General features: G+C 38.5%; 1 protein-coding gene across 3 annotated transcripts in view; it reads right to left on the bottom strand.

Annotated features, from left to right (window-relative positions):
• LOC126169153 (cytoplasmic dynein 2 intermediate chain 1) overlaps positions 1-19,358 on the bottom strand; it is a 164,823-nt gene that overhangs the window by 49,286 nt on the left and 96,179 nt on the right. For all 3 annotated transcript variants that reach the window (XM_049920620.1, XM_049920618.1, XM_049920619.1), the window contains 3 exons: positions 13,760-13,932; positions 4,845-4,987; positions 2,506-2,564 (listed from right to left, as the gene is read on the bottom strand). In XM_049920620.1, the coding sequence (XP_049776577.1) occupies positions 2,506-2,564; positions 4,845-4,987; positions 13,760-13,932 (375 nt within the window). The remainder of the gene's footprint in view (positions 1-2,505; positions 2,565-4,844; positions 4,988-13,759; positions 13,933-19,358) is intronic.

Consider the following 19,358-nt stretch of genomic DNA (forward strand, 5'->3'; position numbering starts at 1 on the left):
CTTTGGGTCAAGATGGAGGTAGTAACTGGTGCATATAGACTCAAAACTGGTAAAAACTGGATCTCACTGGGATATCCAGAATCACACACTAAAACAGTGGGTGAGGTAAATATAGGAATGGCTGGGGAAATGCTGGCCAACTATATAATAACTCCTAACTGCTTAAACAAGCCTTACAATATAATAATTGGAAGCAGAGAGCAGTGGGAAAAAACAGTTCAACATCGTACGGGGGACATTCACTGATGTGAAATGAGCAGGGGGCATCAGTATTTAAGTATGAACAAATGAAGTCATCATTGTCGAACAGCTGGACAGTTATGCGACATCAGACCTGTGCTGTTCAGCACAGTGCCTATGATGCATACACCTATACCTTCACCAGGATACAAACCATTGCCTGCCACATAAGCATCTGGACACCAGGGGCAGTACAACACTTTGACACCATTCGAAGAGTATGACACGACGGTCCAATGCTCTTGGCCCTTGACGGGAATGTCAACAGGAGATCACTATGCTCCAGGACCTGTCGTGTGAGGCAGCCTGCCAAACTTGTAGCTGCCACTGTACACCACACTTATTATGGACAGGAAATATGAGAACATGGTGATGCAGCAGTAACCGTAGCAGAAGAACGTGCAGTCAGCAGCCAAAGGCAAGTGCTCTTGGGAATTGGCTGCTGAGCTGCAGAAACGCTGATATTCTCTAACCCGCCAACCAATTATGGTAAATAAGCCTCAACATAGAATCCACTGTAACCATCACTGGTCCTTCTTCAAATGCACAACACACCCTTCCTCAGCACAGAACTCTAGCCCACTCTAAGCCATACTTGAGACAGCATCACAGCATTAGAACTGGCTCCAGAAATGTGCCCTCTATCTCCACCCAGTAATAGTTACATCAAATGCCTGTACAAGTGGAAGAGGAGGAGGAAATTGATGTGGGAGTAACAAAATAGGAAGATAAACAAAAAATCATATTAATAAAGATTTAAGGAACAGTTATAGTTTGTCACCATTGTTGTTTAAGGTGTATTTTGAAGAAGCACTGAAGTACATCAAAGAACATTTTGGAAGAATAATTTAAGTCAAAGGCAACAGATATCAATGTCAGAGCTCTTCCAGCATGAAGTAAGTTAGATTCAGACCTTCTGAATGGGAGAACATAATACTATGGATCAAACATGGGTTAACAATAGACAACGATAAAATGGATGTGATATTATGAAGTAGACAGAGAACAGTGACTTAGCATCAAAATTGGTACTTTAAGAAGTCTCCAGAATGAGATTATCACTCTGCAGTGGAGTGTACACTGATATGAAACTTCCTGGCAGATTAAAACTGTGTCAGACCAAGATTCGAACTCCGGACCTTCGCCTTTCACGGGCAAGTGTTCTACCAACTGAGCTACCCAAGCATGACTCACGATCCCTCCTCACAACTTCAATTCTGCCAGTACCTCATCTCCTACCTTCCAAACTTCACAGAAGCTCTTCTGCGAACCTTGCAGAACTAGCACTCCTGGAAGAGTAGAGCACTTGCCCACAAAAGGTAAAGGTCCTGAGTTCGAGTTTCAGTCTGGCACACAGTTTTAATCTGCCAGGAAGTTTCATATCAGCAAACACTCTGCTGTAGAGTGAAAATCTCATTCTAGAAACATCTCCCCAGGCAGTGGCTAAGCCATGTCTTCGCAATATCCTTTCTTCCAGGAGTGCTGGTTCTGCAAGGTTCGCAGAAGAGCTTCTGTGAATTTTGGGAGGTAGGAGATGAGGTACTGGCAGAATTGAAGCTGTGAGGACGGATTGTGAGCTGTGCTTGGGTAGCTCAGTTGGTAGAGCACTTGCCTGCGAAAGGCAAAGGTCCTGAGTACAAGTCTCGGTCTGGCACACAGTTTTAATCTGCCACGAAGTTTCACATTACAAAGTAACTGAATTCTATTATCTAGTCACTAAGACTCCTCAAGGCAGCTGAAGAAAATAAGATGTGTGGTTTTATTAAGGAAGAATGGGTAAAAGATGTGATAAGATAAGCTAGACAATCAAAGACCATGAAATACACTTACGAGAAACAAGGATACTTATGAGGAACATGATGTGACATCCTGGAATATTAAATTAGGGCTGAAAAGCACTAGAAGGGAAAAATTGTAGGGATAGGGACAAACAGGGAGTATAATAAGCAAAACACATTGTATTGTACACCAGGTATAGCAGTGATGTAGAGACAAAACTAGTAATGTACCAAAAAGGAAACAAGTGCCCAGTGAAAGTATATTATCATTTAGAGATGTGGAAAGAGTCATAATTGCTGCTGAAATTCTTGAGGGACTACTAAAGGAACTCTTACATGCAATTTTATCCACCAATTTCTTGAAATAAATAAATCTGATCATTTCAATGCATAACAGTGGAAAAAAGTTTAGTTTTCATTTGCCACTGACACAAAGTATTGGCGACAATGAATGATGTATCAACATGCTAACACATAAAATACATACCAAAAAGAATGGTTCTCCAAAAGGGCAAACATCAATGCATGTGGCAAGACTGCAAACATCTGGGAAAACAAAGAAAAAATTATAACTCATTACAGTAAACTGTATAATAATTCTTAAAAATACATTTGTTTTACTAAGATACAAGACTGTATGTCATCTGAGGACATAGTTTTGGAAATTAACAGTTTGTCATGATCTTGGTCCGACTGACCTCCATGTTGTATCTGCATGTCAATGGTGTGTCACCTTTACTTCATCCACATGTATCCTTGGTGTTCTTCAAATTGCAGTTGAGGGAAAGAAGTGAAGACGAAACATTTAGAAGATTATGAAAGGCTCCTGCTTCATCACTACTTTAAGGGAACTGAAGAACGCAGGGAGAAAACAAGCTGCATATGCAAAAGTCTGCTGTTTATTGAAGATTTTCTTAATTTCAGGATGGGTCATGTGAGAAATTTAATCACACCAATGTTTGGAATGTTGCATATTAAATCTTCTTAACTGGTCTTGGCTACAGTGTATCATACTTGTAGTTCTCCAATAACAAACTTCTTGACTGACGATACATATGAACTTAAAAATAGTTGTAAGAACTTTTCATGAACCACTAAATAAACATGTTAAATAACAAAGTAAATATTGAAAATTATATTTGGAAGGCAAATTAATTCAATGTACAACTCTAAGATTTTCCCAGCACATAGATTCTTTGATTATTTCATGGGATTCTGGCTGGTTAATATTGCTGAAAACATAAGATATTTTGCCTGTCAAGACAAGTACATTACGCTTACTGAAAGACTGGGAAATCATAAGAGCATCTAAGAGTTTAACAAAGAAAATAATACTGATTCTCCAATTAATTGGAAAGATATTAGATTTCCATTTAAGAAGGAAAAGAATAGGAAAAGTTTTACAAATATGAAAAACAATTTCAAAGAATTCAAAGAAAATGACAATTACTTGCTTGTGTACAATAATTTTAACTTCAACATTGCAACTGCTTACCTCTGTTCTGAAAAAGATCTCTGGGTTTTACATCTCACTATTCTAAGGCAAAAGTTATTTATTACACTGCAATAAGTTTCCTGCAGCATGAAACCCAAATCAATAAGTCCACACACCGAGCGAGGTGGCACAGTGGTTAGACACTGGACTCGCATTCAGGAGGACGACGGTTCAATCCTGCGTCCGGCCATCCTGATTTAGGTTTTCCGTGATTTCCCTAAATCACTCCAGGCAAATGCCGGGATGGTTCCTCTGAAAGGGCACGGCCGACTTCCTTCTCCATCCTTCCCTAATCCGATGAGACCGATGACCACGCTGTCTGGTCTCCTTCCCCAAAACCAACCAACCAACCAATAAGTCCACAATAAAATAAAATAATTATCCTTAGCCATAAGAATTTCAGTAATTTGCACAACTAATTTACTATGCATGTATAATAGGTTAAATTGAATACAGGCCAGTTGGTGTATCATAACACAAGTGAGGTGATACTGATAATCATACTGAAAACCACAACACTGGTTAGTTCACTTGACTGAATAAGGATACCAGTCTGAAGGTGCTGAAGAGTAACTTCTCTTCAGCAATCTCAAACATACACTTGCATAATAGTAAGAGAAGTCTGCTTTGATATTGAGCAGATTCCATAAATATAGCGGCCCACCTATGGAAACATCAGTTGGATCAGAACACAACATTTGTTGCCTCATAGAGAATGAGAAAGAGCCTGTGGTTACACAGGCTTAAATCAGCTGGCTAGCTAGTATCACCTGATCGGTCAGCTGAAGATGCTGTGTTTTCCTTGTTGGTAGTGCCCTCGTTAGATGCAGATGTAATGACTATTGTCGATAGTTCCACGGCTTCAATCAATACATTGAGTGGGGATACAAGACTGGGTGTCTTACATTCCTTTGTGCAATATAGACTGTATTTTTATGACTTTTCTTTTACATCTGTAACTTCTGAAAAGAGAACCTCAATTTATGAAAAGTCAGAATTCATTCTCTTTGTCTTTATTCTTTTGTGTTTCAGGTAAGAAAACCCTGAATGAACGACGTGTGTGGATTCTTTTTTCACCTACCGAAGTAGGGAGAAAGTACACATTAAAATCCAACTCAAACAACAGCAGAACTGAGTTTATTCTCTCTCTGTACACTGAAGTTCCATTCACCTCATGTCTCAGCAGACAGTAAATAGAAACATTAAATCCATTTAAATAGTAGCCATTTCAAACAGCCTTCCTACATTCTGTTAATAAGTAGTGATAAATGAAACCTTATTTTTGAATGATATGCTACAAGAAAAGAACTCAGAAAATCACCAATACATACCATCTGAAGTGAGATACATCTTTGGCCGCGGTTTCATACCAGATCTCAGGCAGTGAATAATACGTCCAGCTGTTGTTCCAACATATAAATGGTCCTTGTCATCAATTCCTAAAGAAAGGTATTCTGCGTCCTTGAGCAGAGTGCTGTAACATTTTAATTTGTACCATCATAAAAATTGTGCATTTCAATAAAAATTAAGCAATTAATTGAGCAAGCTGCAGTTGAGAAAAATGAAGTGTAGTGCATACACTTTTTCTTGTGCACCCTGCACCTTGTTCTGATGCAATAGGAGTCAGAAGACTAGGACTCCTAGCATTCTGTCTCCAGCTGCTGCCAACTTTAGTGATCAACTAATTTTGTGTGCACTAACATTCTAGTAACTACAGGAAAATTTCTTGTACTGACCTTTTTGATAAAAGTAAGTGATAAATCACATTATGGTCCATTATGTAAACTACTTACAACTCCTTAGCAACAAATGTTTCCTATCACCAGTGAAACCAGAAAAACTGTTAAAAAACATTGCAGGCTACTGTGACAAAAAAAGATAGACAAAGGGACTGTTTCACCCATAGCTCAGTTGCTGTAACATGCTGCCATTTATACTGGGATAAATTTAAGAAACACAAGGAGGATAAATTATCCTGGCAATTCCACTTGAATTCTTAGTGTGAAGAGATTAGTTTCCATTTTTAGCATGAAGAGTTAGCTTCAATTCTTCAGTTCAATAATCCCTCAAAATAACAGCTTATTTGGCCTGAATTATTTGAAAATATGGTATATGGCAAGGTTCTTGGTGCAATATAAATAATTCAAGGAATAAAAATAAGAACACTCTGAACAGTTGAGCCACTGAGTTGTCGGTAGGGACATAAAAGAAGACTACGAATACTGTTACTTTTCTAACGAATTTTTCCTCAGAGCTATAGAGCACACACACACACACACACACACACACACACACACACACACACACACACACATCTACACAGCAACATTGTCTTGGTTAACTGCAGTCAACTATCAATAATTCATAGTTCAAAAGAGCTCACAAAAAGTTTAAATAACTGAGAGTTTGGCTTAACAAAGGATTGACTGATTAAGGAGCAATTAAGAAAAAATCAAATGAAAAGTATCCCCTCCAAAAACAATGTTAAAATATTACTGGAGTTTCAATACCTTTGCAGAACAACAACTAGAACTCAAAAGATATGTCAATTTTTTACCAGTTTTATTTATTTTAACAATTCAGATGAAAGGCACATACAAATTTATGAAAATACATAATAAAATTTTGGTTTTATTTTGTAAAAAAATCAGTGATATTTATCAGATTCACTCATGATCAAGTGCATTTCCTGTAGTGATCAAAGCAGAAAATATATCATTGTCTACTTCCATTTTAAAAACGTACATGTGCAATGTTTAAGATGATGACTTTGCCTCTTTTACAGTCACAGATGAAGTCAGTTTTGCTTCTCCATCTTCTTCTGCATTGTTGTCTTCATTCTTGTCATCTGGAATAGCCAAAATACAATGTCAGGCTGGGTATACTGCAGGCTTTCAAATGATACTCAAACTGTACGAAATCATCAGATGTTACATTTTCTCCTGCATATTGAAGAAGGCCCCAGGTATAGTTCAAATGTGCATCCATTCTTCTGCTCTCCTGTTTGCAATTAATTTTATGGCTCCTTGATGAATCTGCATTTCTTGAAACAGTTTGAAATAATAGTTGGGGTAACATTCTTCCATGCTTTATCAGCTGTGGTTGTCATTGCCACAATGTATGTTGGGCTTGTAACCATCTTCAAAAGCTGCAAAACACCATTGTCACCACTACTTCTTTGTGATTTAGAACACTGAATTATTCCCTAGTCAGGCAGTTGTATTTTCCGAGTGGTGGCCACAAGGGAAAAATTATCCAGAAGTAGTGAGTTGTAACTGCACAGTTGTCCAGAAAAAGAAGAAATTTATTCTTCCATTTTTTCATCTCTTTGTCCAGGCTCAACAACCACTCATCAAACAGTTCTGATGTCATCCACACCTCTCTGTTGGGACAGAAGACACAGTAAAAGACCTGATTCCCTTGAAACATCTAGGACTGGCAGCATTTGGTGTCAAAATAGGTTTTAGTGTCTGTGGTCTGTAAAAGTTCATTGCAAACAACAGTGTTACACTTTCGTTGCTATTTTTTTCCCCATGGCTTTTTGTCTTTAAAAGTGAATGTGCAGCTGTGAAGACATTTGAATGAAACTGCCATTTCATCAGCTTGACATGTTGTGTGGACCCACAAATTTTAAAAACAATGCTGTATCTTTTTTTTTTAAGTTAATGAGCCACCCCTCAATATAGGTAAATCCTTCAATGTTGAGGGTAACAGCTAATGATTTAGTCTTTCCTTTAAGTGAAGAACCTCAGAAAGTTATGTTTGTCCTTTACATTGACTAAGTAATTTCAAAAACCTTTCTTCAGGATGCTTTCTCCCATCTTATGATATGTTTTGCGCAATCTGATCCTTCTGCTTCAGGATAGTTGACAGTGTGGATGGTGCAAAATCCCGATAGTTTTCACTACACCTGACTTTTTCATACCTCATTCCATGGCCTCCATACTCTGCTTCTTTTCTGCAAGAGTCAAACATTTGTATCTCTCTTACGTCATGTTTACAACTAATTTATGAACTGTAGTACATTCAATGTTGTTGAATAACCAAAGTATTAAGTGAATGGTGATACAAGTATGGAAAAATTCAAAATACTATGTTTCGGATAGCTGCTAACTTCGAATTACTGAGTGTTCACAGGCGGCCTGTCAGGACAATCACCTTGATTTATTGAGTGTGCCAAAAGGCATAAAACTTCTTTGATCTATCAAGGTCTTTTTAAGTGAAAACTATTTCATTTTATCAAGAACCTTGATTTATTGAGGCTCATATAAGCAAGAGTCAACTGAACATTGTGGCAGCAGGCAGCTCAACTGGGATGTGGATTTGTGTTGTGCAACAGAACCTTCAATCTGGTAGCTACATCACCTCTGCCCCTACCCTATGATTCTAACTTCACTTACAACACACTCAAATCCTTATGTCCACTGTCTCCCTCTGTTCTATCTGTTGTTGTTGTGGTCTTCAGTCCTGAGACTGGTTTGATGCAGCTCTCCATGCTACTCTATCCTGTGCAAGCTTCTTCATCTCCCAGTACCTACTGCAACCTACATCCTTCTGAATCTGCTTAGTGTATTCATCTCTTGGTCTCCCCCTACGATTTTTACCCTCAACGCTGCCCTCCAATACTAAACCGGTGATCCCTTGATGCCTCAGAACATGTCCTACCAACCAATCCATTCTTCTGGTCAAGTTGTACCACAAACTTCTCTTCTCCCCAATCCTATTCAATACTTCCTCATTAGTTATGTGATCTACCCATCTAATCTTCAGCATTTTTCTGTAGCACCACATTTCGAAAGCTTCTATTCTCTTATTGTCTAGACTGTTTATTGTCCATGTTTCACTTCCATACATGGCTACACTCCATACAAATACTTTCAGAAATGACTTCCTGACACTTAAATCTATACTCGATGTTAACAAATTTCAGAAATGCTTTCCTTGCCATTGCCAGTCTACATTTTATATCCTCTATACTTCAACCATCATCAGTCATTTTGCTCCCCAAATAGCAAAACTCCTTTACTACTTTAAGTGTCTCATTTCCTAATCTAATACCCTCAACATCACCCAACTTAATTCGACTACATTCCATTATCCTCGTTTTGTTTTTGTTGATGTTCATCTTATATCCTCCCTTTAAGACACCATCCATTCCGTTCAACTGCTATTCTCCTTTGCTGTCTCTGACAGAATTACAATGTCATCGGCGAACCTCAAAGCTTTTATTTCTTCTCCATGGATTTTAATATCTACTCCGAACTTTTCTTTTGTTTCCTTTACTGCTTGCTCAATATACAGATTGAATAACATCGGGGAGAGGCTACAACCCTGTCTTACTCCCTTCTCAACCACTGCTTCACTTTCATGTCCCTCGACTCTTATAACTGCCGTCTGGTTTCTGTACAAATTGTAAATAGCCTTTCGCTCCCTGTATTTTACCCCTGCCACCTTTAGAATTTGAAAGAGAGTATTCCAGTCAACATTGTCAAAAGCTTTCTCTAAGTCTACAAATGCTAGAAAGGTAGGTTTGCCTTTCCTTAATTTTTCTTCTAAGATAAGTCGTAAGGTCAGTATTGCCTCGCATGTTCCAGTATTTCTACGGAATCCACACTGATCTTCCCCGAGGTCAGCTTCTACTAGTTTTTCCATTTGTCTGTAAAGAATTCGTGTTAGTATTTTGGAGCTGTGGCTTATTAAACTGATAGTTCAGTAATTTTCACATCTGTCAACACCTGCTTTCCTTGGGATTGGAATTATTATATTCTTCTTGAAGTCTGAGGGTATTTCGCCTGTTTCATACATCTTGCTCACCAGATGGTAGAGTTTTGTCAGGACTGGCTCTCCCAAGGCCATCAGTAGTTCCAATGGAATGTTGTCTACTCCTGGGGCCTTGTTTCAACTCAGGTCTTTCAGTGGTCTGTCAAACTCTTCACGCAGTATCGTATCTCCCATTTCATCTTCATCTACATCCTCTTCCATTTCCATAATATTGTCCTCAAGTACATCGCCCTTGTATAGACCCTCTATATACTCCTTCCACCTTTCTGCTTTCCCTTCTTTGCTTAGAACTGGGTTTCCATCTGAGTTCTTGATGTTCATACAAGTGGTTCTCTTATCTCCAAAGGTCTCTTTAATTTTCCTGTAGGCAGTATCTATCTTACCCCTAGGGAGATACGCCTCTACATCCTTACATTTGTCCTCCAGCCATCCCTGCTTAGCCATTTTGCACTTCCTGTCGATCTCATTTTTGAGACGTTTGTATTCCTTTTTGCCTGCTTCATTTACTGCATTTTTATATTTTCTCCTTTCTTCAATTAAATTCAATATTTCTTCTATTACATAAGGATTTCTACTAGCCCTCGTCTTTTTACCTACTTGATCCTCTGCTGCCTTCACTACTTCATCCCTCAAAGCTACCCATTCTTCTTCTACTGTATTTCTTTCCCCTATTCCTGTCAATTGTTCCCTTATGCTCTCCCTGAAACTCTGTACAACCTCTGGTTCTTTCAGTTTATCCAGGTCCCATCTCCTTAAATTCCCACCTTTTTGCAGTTTCTTCAGTTTTAATCTACAGTTCATAGCCAATAGATTATGGTCAGAGTCCACATCTGCCCCTGGAAATGTCTTACAATTTAAAACCTGGTTCCTAAATCTCTGTCTTGCCATTATATAATCTATCTGATACCTTTTAGTGTCTCCAGGGTTCTTCCATGTATACAACCTTCTATCATGATTCTTAAACCAAGTGTTAACTACGATTAAGTTGTTCTCTGTGCAAAATTCTACCAGGTGGCTTCCTCTTTCATTTCTTAGCCCCAATCCATATTCACCTACTACGTTTCCTTCTCTCCCTTTTCCTACACTCTAATTCCAGTCACCCTTGACTGTTAAATTTTCGTCTCCCTTCACTATCTGAATAATTTCTTTTATTTTATCATAGATTTCTTCAATTTCTTCGTCATCTGCAGAGCTAGTTGGCATATAAACTTGTACTACTGTAGTAGGTGTGGGCTTCATATCTATCTTAGCCACAATAATGTGTTCACTATGCTGTTTGTAGTAGCTTACCCGCATTCCTATTCATTATTAAACCTACTCCTGCATTACCCCTATTTGACTTTGTGTTTATAACCCTGTAGTCACCTGACCAGAAGTCTTGTTCCTCCTGCCACCGAACTTCACTAATTCCCACTATATCTAACTTTAACCTATCCATTTCCCTTTTTAAATTTTCTAACCTACCTGCCTGATTAAGGGATCTGACATTCCACGCTCCGATCCGTAGAACACCAGTTTTCTTTCTCCTGATAATGACATCCTCTTGAGTTGTCCCCGCCTGGAGATCCGAATGGGGGACTATTTTACCTCTGGAATATCTTACCCAAGAGGACGCCATCATCATTTGATCATACAGTAAAGCTGCATGCCCTCGGGAAAAATTACGGCCGTAGTTTCCCCTTGCTTTCAGCCGTTCGCAGTACCAGCACAACAAGGCCATTTTGGTTATTGTTACAAGGCCAGATCAGTCAATCATCCAGACTGTTGCCCTTGCAACTACTGAAAAGGCTGCTGCCCCTCTTCAGGAACCACACGTTTCTCTGGCCTCTCAACAGATACCCCTCCGTTGTGGTTGTACCTACGGTATGGCTATCTGTATCGCTGAGGCACGCAAGCCTCCCCACCAACGGCAAGGTCCATGGTTCATTGGGGGGGGGGGGGGGGGCTGTTCTATCTATCCTTCTAAATACACTCTGCCCACATCACTGAGCACTGCACACAATCTTCTCTGCCTGTGCTCAGAATAGACTTTTCAGTGCCGTATTCCTATCCTGTGCACAAACTTTCTCTCCCTCTCAACTAACAGTTACCCTTACTCAACCCTCCCTCCCACTCCCTACATCCTTTTGTCCTCACCCACTCCATCCGACACAACCCCTCACCCCAGTCAAGCTGCTATGTCGTGTCAATGTAATTAGCTGGGACAATGTTGCCATACAGGCACATGTGTGTGTATGAATGTGTGTGTATGCGTACTTTATAGGTCAGAAAACAGATTGGTCCACAGCTAGCAGTGTTCTCAGTCTTGTTTACGTGCCTGTCTACAGCTCAGCACCTCAACTATTTGGTGATTTGTTACCTTCACTCCTTAAATTATTTCCTTTACAATATTTATTCTATTACTGGCTAATTACTTACTATATAACCAAAGCTGCATATTGCTAGAAATGTTATCATAGTTATCCTCTATTCCAGGACTTCCCAAACTGTGTTCTGCAGAAAACTGGTATCCCACAGTATGTGCTTAGTGCTCCATAAAAACTGTTAATAACATTTTTTCTGACCTTTTGACAATACTAATTATTTTTAAAAAATATTATGATTTCTGTGTTATTAGTTATGAGTTAAAATTGAATAAAACAATTACATTGAAAAGAGTGTCACTGAAAGAATGAATGTATAACGAATACAATCAAAAAGTTCTCTATAGTTCAAGAGATTGTGTCATTTTTGTTATATACTACAGCATGTAGGTTTACAAAACATCCTCATGTGACACTCAAATAAGGATAATTGCTTACAAATTGGAAGTGTTCCTGTGATGACAGTATAAGGAAAGAGGTTCTGCACTCCTTAATCTGAGTGAGCAAATCTGCTGGGAATTCAAAGTTGGGTTAGTCTACTTGATGCCATACAACCATGACCAGAATGTAAAGTAATGGATATGTTAAAACTGAAAGGCATGTTAGGGATCCCAGTATCACAGGTAACATATAAGCTGAAAATGTAAGGAAGCTTTCAGTCTATTCTTTTTAGTCAGCCATTGCAGAAAAGTAGAAAGTGTTCAGCTAGAAGACACAACAGCTGAAAGATAAATAATAGTTGCTCAACAATGACATCAAATTGTCATTAATTACTAAAGATAAACCTGCCAGTAGTGATAACCAGACTAAGTAATCACATACAGATGTGGGTGATAGTGAAGGTGGAATGATTTCTTAGTCTTTATTTTTTAATGCCGGTCATAATACAAAGTGATAGTGACATCAGATGTTAAAAAAATTCACTAGTCTTCAAGCCATTCTGACATAATAAATTATGAATTTTTAATTTAATACTGCTTTTAAGAAATATTTTATTAATTTAATATTGCCTTTCAGAAATGATACATAATATGTAGCAATAAGTAGCATTATCAAAGATGTTAATATGTGAAGTGTTTTAAATTTCAGTCATTCCTCATAGCAATGAAGTTAACAAGTTGTCAATAAAATATTAATACTTTGTTAGTTTATTTGCCATTTTTCTTCATTTGTTTAATGTGACACATATGGAAGATTGTTGGAATGTCCAGTGCTATGTACTTTTAACACTCACTTGACAGTTTCTTCCATGGGTAATTTACAGTACTACTATTTAATATTAGGAACTCAAAAGTCATTATTGTGCTTGATATACAATACTAATGATGGCTGAATGGTCATAGGTGAAGAGATCTCTGTGAAAAGAAAACATGGAACTTGTAATGAATCACTTTAATTTTTTATGATTTTTTGTGTATTTTGAAGTATTTACACCTCCATCACCAGGTGTCAATGAATGTTTCTTTATTTTTCCAAAGAATATCATATTAGCACTTTTACCCTTTGAATACATTTATCCATAGTAAGTTCTTATACTTGAACATACAGAAATGCACAATTTTGGAATCTGATCATGTGCTGATATTTACAGTTCTTAAAAAAGTTCTTAAGAAACATGAACAGTGATTCAATCTGTATATATTTAAAATATTTATATCTGACATATATTACACTGGTGACACAAGCAACAAGAAAATGGAACTGATCATATGGAATTGTTGGCCGGGAGGCCCTATGCGGGGGAGTTTGGCCACCGTATTGCAAGTCCTTTTTAGTAGACGCCACTTCGGCGACTTGTGGGTTGATGATGATGAAAATGATGATGAAGGACACACAGACACACAACACCCAGCCCCCGCTGGGAATCAAACCCGGGCCCCATGCTTGGTAGGCAGAAACGCTACTGCTATGCTATGGAGGCGGACAAGCAACAAGAGGTATTATATAAATAAAAATTTAATAAAAGCTAGCAACTGTTCAACAATGCACAAATTATTTATGAAAATATGTTTGGCTGAAGAAACTACAGAGTGTTATTAAGGATCTGCTCTATCACACAACTGACTTTTAACTCATGACAGAATAGATGATTCTGTACTCACAAAGAGGCCATCCTGACAGGTATGTTGATAACTGAGCTCAGTATAAGACTGGTTCTACCCCAGTATGCTAGACCTAGGTCCATTTGGGATGCCCTGGCAGGCAAGAATTCAGTCTGTGAATTCTGTATCACTGTCCATATGACAATCAGACCACCAGCATCTAGACTGCATATCTGCAACACATCATTAGAAGTGATATTTTAATGATACTAATAAACATTTGTGGTCTTGTTAAAGGTACATAGTATGCACTAGAGTTTTATTTAGCTCTATTAACATATAATGTAATATTTTTGTACTGAAAGAGCAAAACATCTGTAATTTTAAACATAGTATAAGTGACACATGTTAAACAGTACTTATTTTATGCAACATTCAAATCACAGCATCCTTTATACATGCCAAAGAGTACAGTCTGTGACCTGACATTTTGAAATCCAATGATTTCTTAGGAGAGACTGAAAATATGCTTTGTGACTGTGGAATGGAAGATATCCAATTTAATAAAGGCTACCTCACAATTCAGTTATTCTAAGGCTACTGTAAATGGGGCAAAAAAGTATACAATTATTCCAACAGGTTTTTTTTTAAATTGGGAATGTACCACAGATGTTTAACACAGACAAAAAGATGAAGTGTTCATCATTTTCAAATGAATGCTTAAATAAGGAGATTGAAAATATGTGATTCCATCTCCAAAACACTGATGCTTCAAGAAGGCAGAATGACATTCTATAAATGCATGCATTGATATACCTCTGGATTGAACATCTTATTTCAAGCAATAAAGATAAAATTCCACACAAAGTCACAGCTTGTGAGAATCTCAATCACAGGATAACTAACTCAAAGTAGAAACCACATATCCCCATTTCATACACATACTCACATGCTTTTCTTTTCTGCCACATAACAAGCTTCCTAGTGTGCAAAACAAGATGACATTATAGTGAGACAAATTGAATCACCATCTGATGCTTGAAAACAACTACCATCTGTTTCACAATCTATATAAAGGTATGTTCTAGATGAAATGGATGTTAAAGAACAGTTTGGGATGCATGAGACTGTGTGGCTGTGAGTCATTAATGAAGAACTGAAATCTAGATAAAATTTGTTGCAAATGACAACAGTTAAAAATTATCCAGCAGCAAGGATGGTGAAATGATCAGCCAGAAGATGATGCCTTGTAAAAGAGGGGAAGCCTGCCTGGAAGTTGCCATCCAGCTTACATGGACGGAGCACATTGAGAATGTCAAATCATGTTAAAATCATCTTCATACTAGAATGTCAAGCACAAAGAATCAACATTCTAAATTTAGTGTTTGTCATGATGGAATATCTGTGTAGGGTGAAATGAAGATTATGTCCCATGATATTTTACCACGATGTGTTTGACATTGAGACAAGATGGCCAAACTATAGATATCCTAGATATTGACTGTCAAACATGACAATAACTTGGAGTATCCTTTCTTGATACTGCACAACCATCAAATTACCCTCAATCTGACATCTACATGCGATACCAGCCTAATACATAATGGACCCCCTTTCCTGCTGAACCTGCAGCTCTAAGATGTGCACTTGTACCTAGTCACCTTTAGACTTTTCTACAATAACCATCAAACATCAACAAATCTTGCACATGTCAGTGAAGAACCATTGATCTAGGTTCTGTTCCAGGTTCTCCCTTGCCCACTTTTCACATGCCCCATGGTGCTGGGTTTTTCATTATGGATGCCTAGAGGTCAAATTAGTGTGTGGTGACAGTTGACAGCTGCCTAGATTGACACAGCTCTTCCAGCTGCCTCAAAAATATCCAGGTGCAGTTCTGTTGAATTTTCTTCACAGCATCTAAGAACCTTAATTTACAAGTAGCACTCATCAGCTACTGTTGCTGATTGCAGGTCACCAGAAAGAGGCAGATTTTTCAATGTTTGGTGTCACATGGTAGGGGTTAAATGTGAATCACATTGCTGTGATGTACAAGGTGTGTGAGAAAAGTAATGAGAATGACAACACTGGCAACACTGTGCTCAACCCTGATGCTCAGTCCAAGTTTTAGCTTCATGCAGACATCACATGAGTTTTGAGTGTGCCGTCAGTGAAGTTGTGTGTTATGAAAATGGAACAGCAGAATTTAGAGCAAAGTTATACTATCAAGTCTTGTGGTAAACTTGGGGAACCAGCAAACGTGTCCTCTGAAAAGTTGAAACAGGTCTATGGGGAACATTACTTATCAAGAGCACAAGTTTTTCCCTGGCACAAATCATTTTTGGAAGGCCGAGAACATGTTGAAGATGAACCTTACTCAGGAAGACCTGACTTTGCACATGCAAAAAGTTTGTGCCAAAATCATACTGACAAACCTCACAACTGAGTATGACAATCAAAGAAATGTGCACTGATCTTCTTCAGAGAACTATCAATGCCTATGGATGGCTGAGCTATGTAAAGCAGGTGATGAATCCTGGATGTTTGTGTGTGATCCTGAGACAAAGCAACAAAGAGAGGAGTGGCATACGGAGGCTGTAAAAAGCTTGAATGAGCAAATCAAAGAACAAAACAATGGTGATTTGCTTTTTTGATGGTAGCGGTATCATGCATAAAGAATTTGTTTCTTCAGGACAAACTGCCAACAGAGTGTTTTACAAAGATATCCTTGAAAGGTTCAGGAAAAGAGTGAATCCAGTGAGACCAGATACTGCAGAAACAAGTGGACACTGCGTCATGATAACACCCCATGTCACACTGCCACTTCCCTCGTGAATTTTTGGACTGAACAGGCATTGCTGTTGTTCTACAGCCACCCTAGTCACCTGATCTGAGTATTTGTGACTTTTCTCTTTTCCTGGAATTGAAAAATGTCTTAAAAGGATGTCATTTTGGGACTCTGGAGAACATTCAAAAGAATGTGGCCAACATTTGACTTGTTTCTTTTCCCAAAATTGAAAAATGTCTTAAAAGGATGTCACTTTGGGACTCCCAAGAATGTTCAAAATAATGTGACCAACATGTTAAAGACCCTACCAGTTGAAGTCTTTTAGCATTGATACCAAGACAGGGAACAACAACTCTGTCAGCATCTAGCTGGTGATGGGAACTACTCTGAAGGAACAATATTGTTGTTTGAAAAAAAAAATATAATAATATGGGGAAGAGAATTAATCCCATCAATAATAATTAGATCTAGACTACTATTAAAAACTGGAGCTGCACCACTGGTTGATAAAAAAATCATCTCATTACTTTTCTTACACACCTAATATATGAACTCCATGGACAACTTCCCATGCTAACATACCTTCTTGCCATAAAGTGACAATGCTCACAGAATCTAGGCTGAAATGACACTTTGAAGACTAAACAGTATACATTATATCACTTATTGTTTGAGACACAGCACACTTTGATACTCATGTTGATCACATTCCTACATTTAAGATGTGTAGCAAGTGCTGTTCAACATGATCCCATATTCTCTCTGTCAGAGCATGGAACTAGTCTACAATCTAATACCTCCAACCTATAGTCTGCAGTCTATCTTCCTATACTGAGGGCACAAACTGCTTCATTCATTGACTGTGAACCACACCCCACTCTGTAAACATATTGATTCTTGCTTTTCACTACTGATTGCAGTTACATTTACATGAATATTCTTCATGTCTGTTACTTTCCCACCAGTGAATAGGACCTCTTTCAACATACTATTAACTCCAAACCTATCACCTTATTTCTTATTCACCTTACCAACAGCATCCTTACCTGTAACTCTTTCTTTTTTGAGGGGAATATACACCAAAAAATCTGCAGCATGGCCATGAGCATCCACATGTCACCCTCAAATGCCAACCTGGTTATGGCCCATGACCCAGGATCAAGACACTCTACCCTCATTCCTCCATACCTTCTCTTACATCTGTCTCACCTGGTCCTCCTTAACTCAGAGTGCCACCTTTCTGGACATTGACTGCCACCACCTCAATGGGCTTTCTAAAAATGTCTGCCTATATCATGCTCGCTAACCACCAACAGTATCTCCATTCTTATAGCTGCCATTTCCTCGACACTACAAAGTTTCTTCCTTGCAGTCTGGTCAGGCCTGGACAGTATCAGCAGTGACGAGCAATGAGCAATCATTAACCAACAGGCTCAAGGTTTTACTAAGGCCTACACAGACATGCAAATCTGCAAACAAGTCAACCATGCCATAATCACAATGCTAACTAATCCTCCAATCACTCACAAAAACCAGCTGTAAGGGAGCATCTCTCCATTACCAAAGATCACCCCACACCTGTACAACGTAATCACATTCTTCACCAGGACTTTGACTATCTATCATTTGGGCCCTGCAATGGGGAATATCCTTATTACCTCTCCTAAATTGGTATTCGGCTGCCCACCCAATCTACAAATTATCCTAGTCCACCTTTATGTCATATCTACTTGCAATCCCTTGCCACATCGGTCATACCCCATGGAAGACTCAAGTATAAACCCTGTCCCATCTACCTGCTGGGTATGTGATCAAGTCATACCCAGTGACAGCACCATAGGACGTCACCAAGCAGGAACTCTTCACGCTAGGTGCCACTGATTTCTGAACTATTGTTGCTTAGATGACGCTCATGAACTGGAACCTATTTACACTTCTCCAGGAGGCCTTCAAATATTCAGGTCCACTGCCTATAGTTGTGTCAGCTGCTGCAGAGTCCATTGATATTTGGAACTATTTTCCTCTTCCATAAAATAGAGTGCAGATGACCATCATTCTGCTGATCGTGGCTAAATGGAGGGCCACCTCATACACTCATCTAGTTGCTGTCATGGTTCCACAGCTGCAGTCCATCCAGCAACAGTTCTAATCAATGTTTATCTGTTTATCATCAGTTGTCACCGTTATAGCTAGCCACTTCAAACAAGCAATTGTTGGACAATAAACACTGAGTATCAGGTGTCTTAATTGTTCTATAAATCAGAGCCAAAGTCAAACAGTTTGCTATAGCAGTTCAAACTGAACATATATAGATTAGTTGGTTCATTTTCAGTGTCTTGGTCAGAGTAATGCATCAGCTACAGTGTCATATATTGTCCAACTTTCAAAGCTGAGTACTTCATCCATTGGGTGCCAGAAAATACTGCTGAGAACATGATCAACTGTAATGACTGCTTCACAATTGGTGCCATCTAGATCCTCTCCCACAATACCAGCTTCTCCAAATTACATGGAAGGGAGCTTCTTTACGATGCATCCTTTGATCCGACAATCCTCTTGACCTCAATCTCCACTAGTCCACGACCCACATATATCTCACCATGTTAATCTACACTCACACTTTCCTCTTCATTGTGTCCCTCTTCCTCAACTGCCCAACACCTAAACTGTATGGTTTGTGATTACATTTACTCATCACATTATTAAAACATTTGTTTCAGTAAAGACATTACCCCAGACTGTGATATTGAAAAATTAATGGCGATTGCAATTGGATGCAAACTATTTAATAAAGTCCACTTAAATTTCATTTGAAGTCTTTTATAAAAATTACTTGACTTTCTGTTATCATTTGCAAACAAAAAAACTTGGCAT

Source organism: Schistocerca cancellata, chromosome 1 (assembly GCF_023864275.1).
Source record: "Schistocerca cancellata isolate TAMUIC-IGC-003103 chromosome 1, iqSchCanc2.1, whole genome shotgun sequence".
Lineage (NCBI taxonomy): Eukaryota > Metazoa > Arthropoda > Insecta > Orthoptera > Acrididae > Schistocerca > Schistocerca cancellata.